We start from the raw sequence: 13,033 nt of genomic DNA, 5'->3' as shown, positions 1-13,033 counted from the left end.
TGTACTATTGTGGTAAGGATTTGGAGGTAACTGGAAAATAAAAAATGATCTTCTGCTGAAACCCAGGGCTGTGTTGTGTAGTTGTGTTTAGGGGAGATGCCACACAGAGGCGGCCTTAGGGGTGGGCGGGCTGACCATTACCCTACGTGGGTCCAGTTACGTCAATCGCTGTTACCAGTATGTGTGGACTGTATAAACTTAAGCGCAAATTTAATAAAAATAATGTTAACATGCACCAGATTTTCTCATTACAGTATTCAGCAACATTTTTGCAGGATAACACACGGACTTTATTAAAATATAACAATATAATCTATTAAAAAAGTGCAATTCATAATTTATGACAATACCATGACAATGCGAAATGCAATGCGGTGTCCTGCAGAAATTAGCAGGGCCTCTTCTAGAAAAGGACCCAAACCGCAAGTATCCCCCGTGTCTCGATATGCAGGATGTCGTAGTCACAACTCACGTTGATGTCATGTCAGCCGGTTATCATGTTTTTGTGCATTCATATTCAGACATGTTTATGGCCTACAAATAAAATGTGAGTTTCAATGTCTCGACAGGAAGTGTTAAATTAACGTAGAGGTATCGTCATGAAATCTCTTACCGGTTTCGAGGTTCAGAGACGAAAATCCACTTTTCTTGCCTTCCGATTAGAAAAGTCGTTGATGACGTTTTCGTAGTCTAATCAGGATCTGCAAGGTCTTTTTCTATAGATAGGAGAAGCCAACCCAGTAACTAATGGGCTAGACCTATTTTAGGAAGGGATTATACTGGCGACCCATTTCGGGCGATGAAATGTTTTCAAAGACGTATATGTACGGAATTTGACCTTGAAGAGGGATTTGAAAAGCGTTCCTCTTAGAAACATCTCAAATATATATATACTAGAGAACATAACTTGACAAATCTGCTCAAACGGGACACACGGACCTCAAAAGCGGCCGCACTTGCCTCCCCCAAATGCCACTCTTGCTGCTACAACCCCTACTGGTCACAGTAGCAAGGCATATGGTAACCTGTGCTAATGGGATGGTGTTGGCCTGTGTGTGTCTGTGAGATAAGTGAGTAGTGTGTAACAATTTATAAATTTTAGTTTGGGTGTAAATAGTTACACGGTGGGCCATTTACTTTGACCATTGGAAAGAGGGGTCACAAGTACTCCGGTAGCGCAAGAAACAGTTCACGTGGATGTCTACGGCAGAGCAGCAAGGGAAGGTTTTGTGGTGCGCAACGAGATTTGGGTCATGAGGCGGCATCCAGACGTGAGGTACGGAGCATCGAGTGTGAGAGACAGAAAGTTAGTGAAGCCGTTTTGTGATTAGAAAAGGGCCGGACAAGCAATAATTACTTGCCGGAAGGTAATCGGAGGTTTCAACGTCCGTGGCGATTGACGTGCACGTGAGCCTGGGCACAGATTTGTAGGCTTCCTTCCGAGTTGTGGTGAGTGAAGCACACTATGTAAGGGTCGTCTAGCAATTGGCGGTAGTAGAGTGAGGTGTCCTTTGGGATTGCTGGCAGGAACACTTGGGGCTTATTAAAAGGGAAAGATGAACAGCAGTGGTCGTCCTTTGCTGCGTTCACATTCTCTCAGAGAGACGGTAAATCTGAGTTGTCGAGTTGGAAAATAGCATGTGAACACTCGACGAACTCAAAATTACAATTCCAGCAGACCCCGTGATCCTGTGTTAGGATATAGCGGGTTGGATAATGACTGACTGACTGACTGACAAAACAAAGCTAACCAAACTGTCCGAGTTGTGATGTAACACTGACCGTTGACCTCCGTCAATTGTTTAAAATAAAATATATAACCTGGTCAGCCGAAAAAAATGGTCGAATTGCATTTGGAGGGAAGTGATACGCATTTCAAAATGTTTATCTTGTTCTTTATTTCCACAAAAAATACAGTTTATTGTTAATTGCTTTTATTTATTTATTTTTTCATTTTTGCAGACCAAGAAACAAACTGATGGTAAACTCATATTTTTCCGAAATCTGATCAGAAACTCATGTGAACGTACTGAAATGGGATGATGAAACGTCACAACTCAGAGAGCCGAATAGTCTGAGAGCACACGAAGGCAGCATTTGTTGGCACTCAGTTAAGTCTGTGGGTAGTGGAGGGAGCATCATGGAACTCCTGGACCACCTGAGCAAGAACAGGGAAGTGGTACACTTTTCTTGTTTATCTCCTAGAGCAGTTCCTCCTTCTTCTTTCAACAACAACAACATTTATTTCTATAGCACATTTTCATACAAACAATGTAGCTCAAAGTGCTTTACATGATGAAGAAAGAGCAAAATAAATAAGAATTAAAATTAGGGAACACTAATTAACATCGAATAAAAGTAAGGTTTCAGCTGCTTCCGTTAGGGGTTGCCACAGCAGATCATCTTGTTCCATCTCTTCCTGTCCTCATCATCTTGCTCTGTCACCCCCATCACCTGCATGTCCTCTCTCACCACCTCCATAAACCTTCTCTTAGGCCTTCCTCTTCTCCCCTTACCTGCCAGCTCTATCCTTAGCACCCTTCTCTCATTATTACCCAGCATCTCTCCTCTGCACATGTCCAAACCAACGCAATCTCGCCTCTCTGGCTTTGTCTCCCAACCGTCCAACTTGAGCTGACCCTCTAATGTCCTCATTTCTAATCCTGTCCATCCTCATCACACCCAATACAAATCTTAGCATCTTTAACTCTGCCACCTCCAGCTCTGTCTCCTGTGCCACCATCTCCAACCCATATAACAAAGCTGGTCTCACTACCGTCCTGTAGACCTTCCCTTTCACACTTGCTGGTACCCGTCTGTCACAAATCACTCCTGTCACTCTTCTCCACCCATTCCACCCTACCTGCACTCTCTTCTTTAACTCTCTTCCACAATCCCTGTTACTCTTTACTGTTGATCCCAAGTATTTAAACTCTACTCCTAGCATCCTCACCATTCCACTGACCTCCCTCTCATTCACACACATGTATTCTGTCTTGGTGTTCCTATTGACCTTCATTCCTCTCCTCTCTAGAGCAGATCTCCACCTCTCCAGGGTCTCCTCAACCTGCTCCCTACTCTCGCTACAGATCACAATGTCATCAGCAAACATCACAGTCCACGGGGACTCCTGTCTAATCTCCTCTGTCACCATTGCAAATAAGAAAGGGCTCAGAGCCGATCTCTGATGTAATCCCACCTCTGTCACTCCTACCACAGACCTCGCCACGGTCACACTTCCCTCCTACATATCCTGTACCACTCTTACGTACTTCTCTGACACTCCAGACTTCCTCATACAATACCACAACTCCTCTCGAGGCACCCTGTTATACGCTTTCTCCAGGTCCACAAAGACCTGTTCATCTCCTAGAACTGTGTTCCTAGACTTTTTTTTTGTGTTGGTTACGCCTCACTCTTTCCCTTCTTGGTGTCTTCGAGACTCATTCCTTGACGATCGTAAGAATGGAGGGGTGACAATCGTGGAGATTCACAAATGAATGTCATGGTGCTGCTCCTTAGAGCTGAGGGTGGAGTCTCCCTTAGATAATTGCGCCAATCGTTGGAGCAGTTGGAGGGGATGTCCACATAAAATACAATGAATACCACATCATCTGTGAAACACGGTGGAGGCCGTGTTATGGCCCGATTATGCGTGACTGCCAGTGGAAGTCAGTCACTGGTGTTTAGTGATGATATGACTGCTGACAGAAGTAGCAGGATGATTTCTGAAGTGTGCAGGGCGCTATACTGTCTGCTCAGATTCAGCAAAACTGACAGGGCAACACTTCACAGTACAGATGGACAATGAGCCAAAACATCCTGGGACAGCAAACCAAGTGCTTTTCAATACAAACTAGTGGAATATTCCTCAATGGCCGAGTCAATCATCTGACCTCAGCCCAACTGGACATGCCGCTCACTTGCTGAAGACAAAACTGAAGGCAGAATCTCCAATGAACAAGCAGCACCTGAAGACAGCGGAAGTGAAGGCCATCACTATGGTGGACACCCAGCACTTGGAGATGGCCAGGGGTTCAGACTTCAGGCAGTCATTGACCGCAAAGGATTTTAAACCAAGTATTGAAAATGATCATTATGTTTAGCATTATGTTAGCTTGTCCAAACACTTTTGAGCCCCTGAAGATGGGGGGACTGTATATAAAAATGGCTGTCTTTTCTGAATGGCTCATATCATATTTTTGTTAAACCCTGCTATGGCTGAAAGCCTACACTTCAATCACATCTTGATTGCTTCATTTCAAATCCATTGTAGTGGCACACAGAGTTAAAATTATGAAAATTGCATCTCCGCCCAAATACTTATGGACCTGACTATAAATCGACAGCACACTAAAGTGTGCGGAGAGGGAAGGGGTCTCAATACTTTCTCAATCCACAGGATGTTGTAATAGACGACATGAGTTGGATAGATTCCCAGCCTAGGATGGATGGTGCCTTACGTGGCCAGGAGGCCTTTTTTAATGGGTGGGTAGACGGGCAGCCCGACCCCGTGAATTAGTGGTACCTTTTCTGCTTTGACTGCTACCCATGGCCATGTGCTACTCCAGTACCCTGGGTGGTGACATCCTTCTGGCGTGCATCCCATTTAGACAGCCAGCCGCAAGGCAGCATGGGAGTTGTAGTTTTGGTGGGGAGCCCTTTTGGTGTCCTCGAGTGCCACTAAGGTCCAACTCCGACTCTGGTGGGCCGCAGCGGCTGCAGGATTTCCTTCCTGCCGCTTTCTTAATCAGTAACCAACTTGTGCTGTTAATTGACTTCTTTTCTCTTCATTTTAATCACCTTAGTTGTTTAACAATCCTCTCAATTGCTTCTTTTCCTTAAACGGCAGCCAAATAAAAATGAGATGTGAAGCGAGCCAACGGATGGCATGTGAGGTTGGGGGCCTCAAACACCTGCCAGTTTCATAATCAGAAGGTGATTCTTGTTGTTAATTTAACTCGTTACTTAATACCATGGCTTGTTGGTGCCCTCATTCCGCCACCGACAAAATGTTTTGTGCACCTGAGCTGATCAACATTACTGGGACCTTCACCTTTCTTTACTTTCATAAATTTTGTTTTGTACTTCATTATTGCTTGGCTTGTAATTATGGAATTAAAGAAGCAATTGAGGGGTCTAAATCTTAAATAGCAAGTCAATTAAAAGGAGTTATTTGGCAGCAAAAACAGGCCACTAATTAAGAAAAGGGGTAGAATGAAAACCTGCAGCCCTTGTGGCCCTCAAGGACCGGAGTTGGAGACCCCTGTACTTAATGGAGCTGCTGAAGGCATCGTGGGGCGGTCCCGTCTGAGCCGGTAGTGCTTACTGTGATAGCACCAGAACTACTCCCGGCTCCGGTAAATAGGAAGCTGCTCCGCTTCATGCAGGGAGTCCGACTCGGGAGGCAGTCGGAAGAAGCCCACTTGGGTGGGGTGGAGAAGGGGAGAGTCGCATTGCTGGAGCTGTGGAGTGTCTGAAGATATCTGGGACAATAAATCTCTTTACTGGCATCCAGAACTGAGCCTGTGCTGTCATGCCTGGGGTTTGGGGGGCTGCAGTGCCCCCTAGTGGTTCACAAATGGAGTTTTGAGTTTCTGTAGCTGGAATGTTAACAATTGTTGTCTCACAATTGAACTTTTGAAATATCACTTTTGTGACAACTGTCAATAGTAATACCGCACCAGACCAGAGGGTGGCGAGCTGCTCTAACTCTCTCTGTCCGTCCTCTACAAACCATCCTTGGGAAATCCCACTAGGTGCCGGCGCCCTTGATGACGTCACTTCCTGTCACACCGCTTTTGATGACATCACTTCCCGGGCCGGGGGCCTTTGATTATGTCACTTCCTGTCACAGTGCCCTTGATGACATCACTTCCTGTCGTGGCGTCTTTGATGATGTCACTTCTGGCACCGGCACTTTTGATCATGTCACTTCCTGTCACAGTGCCCTTGATGACATCACTTCCTATCATGGTGTCTTTGATGACGTCACTTCTGGCACCTCCACCTTTGATGACGTCACTTCCTGTCACAGCGCTTTTGATGATGTCACTTCCGGTCTGGTGGGCCTTTGATTATGTCACTAGATAGATGACGTCACTTCTGGCACCTGTGCCTTTGATGAAGTCACTTCCTGTCACAGCGCCTTTGATGACATCACTTCCTGTCACAGCCTTTAAAGCCACCATTTTATCCATCCTGAATCAGTTCTGTTTTGGATTTCAATCTGAACACAACTCATTTGCTGCCAGGGCTTAATATATGGCTGACTGCCCCCCAAACCTTTTTGATGTGCCCGAGTCATTTTTATCACACTACCTTATTTTTCGTGCAGTCACCTTCTCTAGTTTCTGGTGTGATCCTAAGCTCCATTTTTAAAAACAGACCTGTAACCACGAGCACCATAGCTGTGAACTTGGAATACATCTTGGGGGGTCTTTTACTATTTTTTTTTTTTTATTCTTTGACAGGCACTGCAGCCTAGTGGTTAAGGTGATGGACCCTCCACTAAGTGGACTCTTCTAGAAAAGAGTGGGCTTCATTTCACAAAGAAAAACAAATACAAGGAATTAAATGTATCCTATTCTGATCAAATAGGTCACCTTTGATCTGAAAAGATAATCAATAATAATAATTATAAGAATAGATAATCTTCTACTATCGAGGTACTTACCAGCATTCAGGGCATCCTTAGGCCAGCGGCTGAACCAGTCCATGGTGCAGCCGGAAATCAAAGCCGGAAATTTCAAGGCCCTGTTACGAAACTTCTCACCGACCGGCGAAAAGCAGAGCACCACATGCAGGTTCTGCCTGACCCGAGTCATGAAGTAGTCGTACAGGTTCTCATTGGTCGGAGGGCGCCGGGGAAACTCCTTCTTCATGACCGGGATCAGATCGCTGGTGATCTCATCGATTTCATCTCGTGCAAAAAGGTTTGAAACCTAAAACAAAAAAAATAAATATTTAATACCACTGGAACATTTAGCATTTTAGTACGGAATTTTAAAAAGTCCCAACCAGTTGTGGTGTTAAAAAAATCTCAGTGTATTACAGGAGGCACTGCCCACAGTCACAGACCCCATGTGCACTCTTCTGGGGTCCAGGCTACACATTTGGCTTGACATACCAAATACTACAGTATACTGTGCCCAGTGGCAGCGCCCCTCATGCCAGGCAATGACGAGAAATCTCCTCCTGCCCTGGACTTTAACTCTCACCTGTTAGGTGGTGTCAGCTTAACTCAGGGGTCACTGCGGCAGAACGGCCTGGCATGGCCACCCACCACAAGGCTGAAGGTACAACGTCTGGTGCTGACTCACTGGGCGACCCCGAGCAAGTCACTTAGCCTGCCTGTGCTCAAGATAGATAGATAGATAGATAGATAGATAGATAGATAGATAGATAGATAGATAGATAGATAGATAGATAGATAGATAGATAGAAAAGCACTATATGATAGATAGATATGAAAGGTGCTATATAATAGATAGATAGATAGATAGATAGATAGATAGATAGATAGATAGATAGATAGATAGATAGATAGATAGATAGATAGATAGATAGATAGATAGATAGATAGATAGATAGATAGAAAAGCACTGTATGATAGATAGATATGAAAGGCGCTACATAATAGATAGATAGATAGATAGATAGATAGATAGATAGATAGATAGATAGATAGATAGATAGATAGATAGATAGAAAAGCACTATATGATAGATAGATATGAAAGGTGCTATATAATAGATAGATAGATAGATAGATAGATAGATAGATAGATAGATAGATAGATAGATAGATAGATAGATAGATAGAAAAGCACTGTATGATAGATAGATATGAAAGGCGCTACATAATAGATAGATAGATAGATAGATAGATAGATAGATAGATAGATAGATAGATAGATAGATAGATAGATAGATAGATAGATAGATAGAAAAGGACTATATGATAGATAGATAGATAGATAGATAGATAGATAGATAGATAGATAGATAGAAAAGCACTGTATGATAGATAGATATGAAAGGCGCTATATAATAAATAGATAGATAGATAGATAGATAGATAGATAGATAGATAGATAGATAGATAGATAGATAGATAGATAGATAGATAGATAGATAGAAAACGACTATATGATAGATAGATAGTGTCACGCACGCGCGATTAGGGAGCCGCGGAACGACCTAAACTGTTGCGCGAAGACATATACCAGACGGGAATGGCGGAGTACTAACCTTTCTCTATTTATTTCCAACAGAAAGAAAGACACAACACCGCCATGAACGTCTGAACATGGAATCTCAACACGCCACTTCCGCCTTCCCTCTGTCGCATCCCAATGACGTCAGCAGTCCCATCATCCATCTCGGTTCCTTCCCAGCAGCGCTTCATCCATTTCCGGTCCCTCCCTCATAAATGTTCCCCCCGTCCGCCATGATGGCGAACGGTGTTATGACAATTGTATTGAAAATTCAATTATTTGATCGCACTTTTCCCACAATATACGGGGCCGGAAAACCACAAACCTTTTTTGACTATTTGTGTCTTTTTTACAGTGGCGTAGTCAGCAGGAGAGAAAGGTTGTCCGAACATGACAAAAGGACAGGACCTAAACGAAGTGCTGACCGGGATGGCTGCCCAAATTCAGAATCTTCGGATCGCACACGCAGAAACAACGAGGGAGCTTGAAGCAACTAAGGCAAGGCTGACAACGGCAGAAGTGGTAAGACCGGAGCCCTCCAGACCTCCGCCTCCTCCGATGGTACCGTTGTCCAATGCTGACGATATAGAGTCATACCTCGGCATATTTGAGAGGACCGCCTCTCGCAACCAGTGGCCACGGGCGGAGTGGGCGTCCATTTTGGCTCCGTACCTGAAGGGTGCTGCGCAGCGGGCCTATTATGATCTCCCCGAGGAGGAGGCCGCAGATTACGACCTCCTAAAGCCAGAGATCCTTAGTCGCTACGGCATCACTACGGACCAGCAGGCGAGTGAATGGCGAACCTGGCAGTTCAACCCTGACCACCCTGCCCGAGCCCAGGCTTTCGAGTTCTGGAGCAAGATGGGGCGTTGGTTAAGACCAGAAGGTCCCCAGGCACGTAAAGTCGTAGAGCAGGTGGCTTGTGAGGGCTTAGTAAACGCTATGCCGGGATATCTCGCCCAGCAGGTCCGTAGACACCCTTACAAAGACATGAAAGGACTCTTGGAGGTCCTGGAGCGTCAACTTGCGGTTCACCGAGCCGGGGGGATCGGAAAAGTCGGCTCGTGGCGCCCGACAGGGACGGTCCAGTCACTCCGAGCCCACACGTCGCGCGGCGGAAGCACCGCAGAAAGCCAAGGACAGACCCGGGCCACCGCGCTGTTTCAAGTGCGGGGACCTCGGTCACCTGTTGTCTGCCTGCCCGTTGTATCAGCCACTCCAGGAGCCAATGGACTGCACTTGGGCCACCACCGAAAGGTACTGTGCTCTGTCAAACCCTCTGGCTATTCCAAATACGGGAGTGGTTTTAGTAAATGGTCATTCTGTGCTTGCATTGTTTGATTCCGGCAGTAACATTACCATTGTTGCTCGCCGTTATGTTTTACCGCAACAATGGCGATACCAGTATGTTAGTGTAACTTGTGTACATGGGGAGACCAAGTCTTATAAGTCCGCAAAGTGTTTTCTGTCATGGAATGGTGGCTTGTCTCGATTAATGGTCGCAGTGTTACCCGAGCCACCTTTTCCTGTCATTTTGGGACACGACTGGTCCAATAGCAACAGCGGGAAACAATTAACCACTCCTAGGGCTAAGTTGGGTCTTGTTATGGGTACGTGAAGCACCACCCCCGCGGCTCCCAGGCCGTGCACACGGGCGACCGCCGTAAATAACAGTGACCGGGGGGAAGAGTCTCTAGCGTCGGACCACGACCCGGAAGAAGATCCGGGCGAGGGCACGAGCCAAAGACTCTGCAGAGCTCCCGTACATGCGGACCCGATAGACTCTATGATCAATCAGTTCCGGTCTACCCCCGCGTCATTTAAAAGGGAGCAATGGAATGATGATTCCCTAAAAAACGCCCGGAATGCAATTGTTTCAATAAATGACCATTTGTCTGATGATTCCTTGCCACCGGAGCCCTACTTTGTATTAGAACATGATCTGTTGTATTGCGTTGCGAGTCACGAAGGTGGAGCGCGGAAGTTATTGTTAGTGCCGCGAACCTTCCGGCGGGAGGTTTGCGAACTGGCACACTCCCACCTCCTGGGCGCCCATTTGGGAACCGAAAAAAACGCTGGAGAGAATTAAACAGCGGTTTTATTGGCCAGGAATAAATGAGGAGGTCCGACGTTTCTGTCAGTCCTGCCCGGAGTGTCAGATCCGTCAGATTCCTAGGAGGGACCGTGCTCCTTTAGTTCCTATTCCCCTTATTGATGTTCCCTTCGAGAGGATTGGTATTGATCTTGTAGGTCCCCTAGAACCTTCGACCCGTGGCCAAAAATACATATTGGTCATGGTAGATTACGCAACTCGATACCCAGAAGCGGTACCTTTACGGTCCGCTACTTCCAAGAATATCGCACGGGAATTAGTCAGGCTCTTTGCCCGAGTGGGAATACCTAAAGAAGTCCTCACGGATCAAGGTACTCCCTTTACTTCGGATACGTTCAGGGAGGTTGCTAAGTTACTGAAAATCAAACATCTGAGGACGTCGGTTTATCACCCGCAAACCGATGGCTTAGTGGAGCGGTTTAATCAGACACTTAAACAGATGTTACGTAAGGTAGTCAGCGCGGACGGTCGGAACTGGGACGAGCTTTTGCCCTTCGTGCTCTTTGCTTACCGGGAAGTCCCACAGACCTCCACGGGTTTCTCCCCCTTTGAACTCTTATATGGACGTCAGCCCCGGGGGCTTTTAGATATATTAAAAGAAGGCTGGGAGGAGGAGGCTCTGCCTGGCTGTAATGTTTTGGAGTACATCGCGCAAATGCGCGATAGAATGAACAAAATCCGACCCATCCTAAAAGATCACATGACCCGTGCTCAAGCAACGCAAGCCCGGTCCTATAATAAAAATGCTGTCCTCCGGGAATTTCACCCCGGAGACCGCGTAATGGTGCTCGTACCCACATCCCATTCTAAATTGCTGGCCCATTGGCAGGGTCCCTATGAGGTAAAGGAGCGGAAAGGGCTGGTGGATTATTTGGTGAAACAACCGAATCGTAGACCTGCCGAGAGAGTGTACCACGTGAACTTGTTAAAGCCGTGGAGAGATAGGGATGAGGCTCCACCCTCCGGTACCGCCCTCTCCCTTTGCGCAAGTAAACTCACACTTAACCTCGGACCAGACTTAACCCCATCACAACGGCTGGAGCTGGAACATGCTATCCATGCCGTCCCCGAAGTGGTTAGCGAGGTACCTGGCCGTACTTCATTGATTGAGCACGATATTGTTACTGACCCGGGGGTGATAGTCAGGGAGAGACCCTATCGCCTCCCGGAAGCAAAGAGGACGGAAGTGGAATTGGAAATCCAAAGGATGCTGGACATGAATATTATTGAGGAAAGCTATAGTCCCTGGTCCAGTCCTATCGTCCTCGTATCTAAGCCAGACGGGTCCTGGAGGTTCTGCAACAACTTCAGGCGTCTGAACCAAGTCTCTAAGTTCGATGCCTACCCTATGCCCCGAGTGGACGATCTCTTGGAGCGCCTAGGGAGGGCACAATACTTGACTACCTTGGACATGACAAAAGGGTACTGGCAAATTCCCCTAACAGCATCCGCCAGAGAGAAAACAGCATTCAGTACCCCTAGTGGACATTGGCAGTATAAGGTCCTCCCATTCGGGTTGCACGGGGCACCTGCTACGTTCCAGCGTCTGGTGGACAGAGTGCTACGACCCCATCAATCCTATTGTGCCGCCTACTTGGGTGACGTAGTCATTTATTCCGGTACCTGGGAGGAACATATACTGCAGGTGTATGCTGTTCTTGCCACACTAGCGAAAGCCGGCCTCCGCATTAACCCCCGTAAGTGTTACTTTGGCTTAAGGGAGGCCAAATATTTAGGCTACCTAGTTGGGCGGGGACAGGTGAAACCCCAATGCTCCAAAATAAAAGACATCTTAGAATGGCCCCGTCCGATGACCAAGAAGCAGGTGCAGGCTTTCTTAGGGTTGGCGGGGTATTACCGCCGGTTTGTTCCCCGTTTCTCTGAAAAGGCAGCACCCTTGACTGATCTGACAAAGAAAGGGTCTCCTGTCTATGTGGTATGGAACCAGAAAGCGGAACTGGCATTCAGTGACTTGAAAAAGGCCCTGACGTCGGCACCTATATTACACACCCCTGATTTCTCTTTACCTTTTCTTCTCCAGACCGACGCTTCGGACACAGGCCTGGGTGCAGTGTTGAGCCAGAGCGTCGACGGTGCCGAACACCCCGTGTTTTACCTGAGCCGGAAACTGTTGGACCGAGAGACCCGGTACGCGGCGGTTGAGAGGGAGGCCTTGGCCATTAAGTGGGCGGTGACTCATCTGCGGTACTACCTGCTGGGTCGTGAGTTCACTCTGGTAACGGACCATGCCGCCCTGCAGTGGATGGCCCTGCACAAGGAGTCGAACCCTCGTGTCACCAGGTGGTTTTTGGACCTGCAGCCATACAAATTTACCGTTACTTATCGCCGGGGTCCCCTTCAGGCCAATGCTGATGCCCTCTCCCGGGTTCACGACCTCTCGGTTTGGTCCGCCCGACCCGGTGGGTCTGGGCTGAGGGGGGGATCATGTCATGCACGCGTGATTAGGGAGCCGCGGAACGACCTAAACTGTTGCGCGAAAACATATACCAGACGGGAATGGCGGAGTACTAACCTTTCTCTATTTATTTCCAACAGAAAGAAAGACACAACACCGCCATGAACGTCTGAACATGGAATCTCAACACGCCACTTCCGCCTTCCCTCTGTCGCATCCCAATGACGTCAGCAGTCCCATCATCCATCTCGGTTCCTTCCCAGCAGCGCTTCATCCATTTCCGGTC

General features: G+C 47.1%; 1 protein-coding gene and 1 long non-coding RNA gene across 4 annotated transcripts in view; one reads left to right on the top strand and one right to left on the bottom strand.

The window, feature by feature from the left end:
- The window catches only part of LOC127530043 (uncharacterized), a 454,116-nt gene that overhangs the window by 100,892 nt on the left and 340,191 nt on the right, over positions 1 to 13,033 (top strand). The window lies entirely within an intron of this gene.
- Positions 1 to 13,033, bottom strand: part of dnah5 (dynein, axonemal, heavy chain 5) — a 437,381-nt gene that overhangs the window by 102,077 nt on the left and 322,271 nt on the right. For all 3 annotated transcript variants that reach the window (XM_051935611.1, XM_051935612.1, XM_051935613.1), the window contains exon 55: positions 6,677 to 6,944. In XM_051935611.1, coding sequence (XP_051791571.1) covers positions 6,677 to 6,944 — 268 coding nt within the window. The remainder of the gene's footprint in view (positions 1 to 6,676; positions 6,945 to 13,033) is intronic.

Source organism: Erpetoichthys calabaricus, chromosome 13 (genome assembly GCF_900747795.2).
Source record: "Erpetoichthys calabaricus chromosome 13, fErpCal1.3, whole genome shotgun sequence".
NCBI classification, from domain to species: Eukaryota; Metazoa; Chordata; class Cladistia; order Polypteriformes; family Polypteridae; genus Erpetoichthys; species Erpetoichthys calabaricus.
This window is presented reverse-complemented; position numbering and strand designations above follow the sequence as displayed.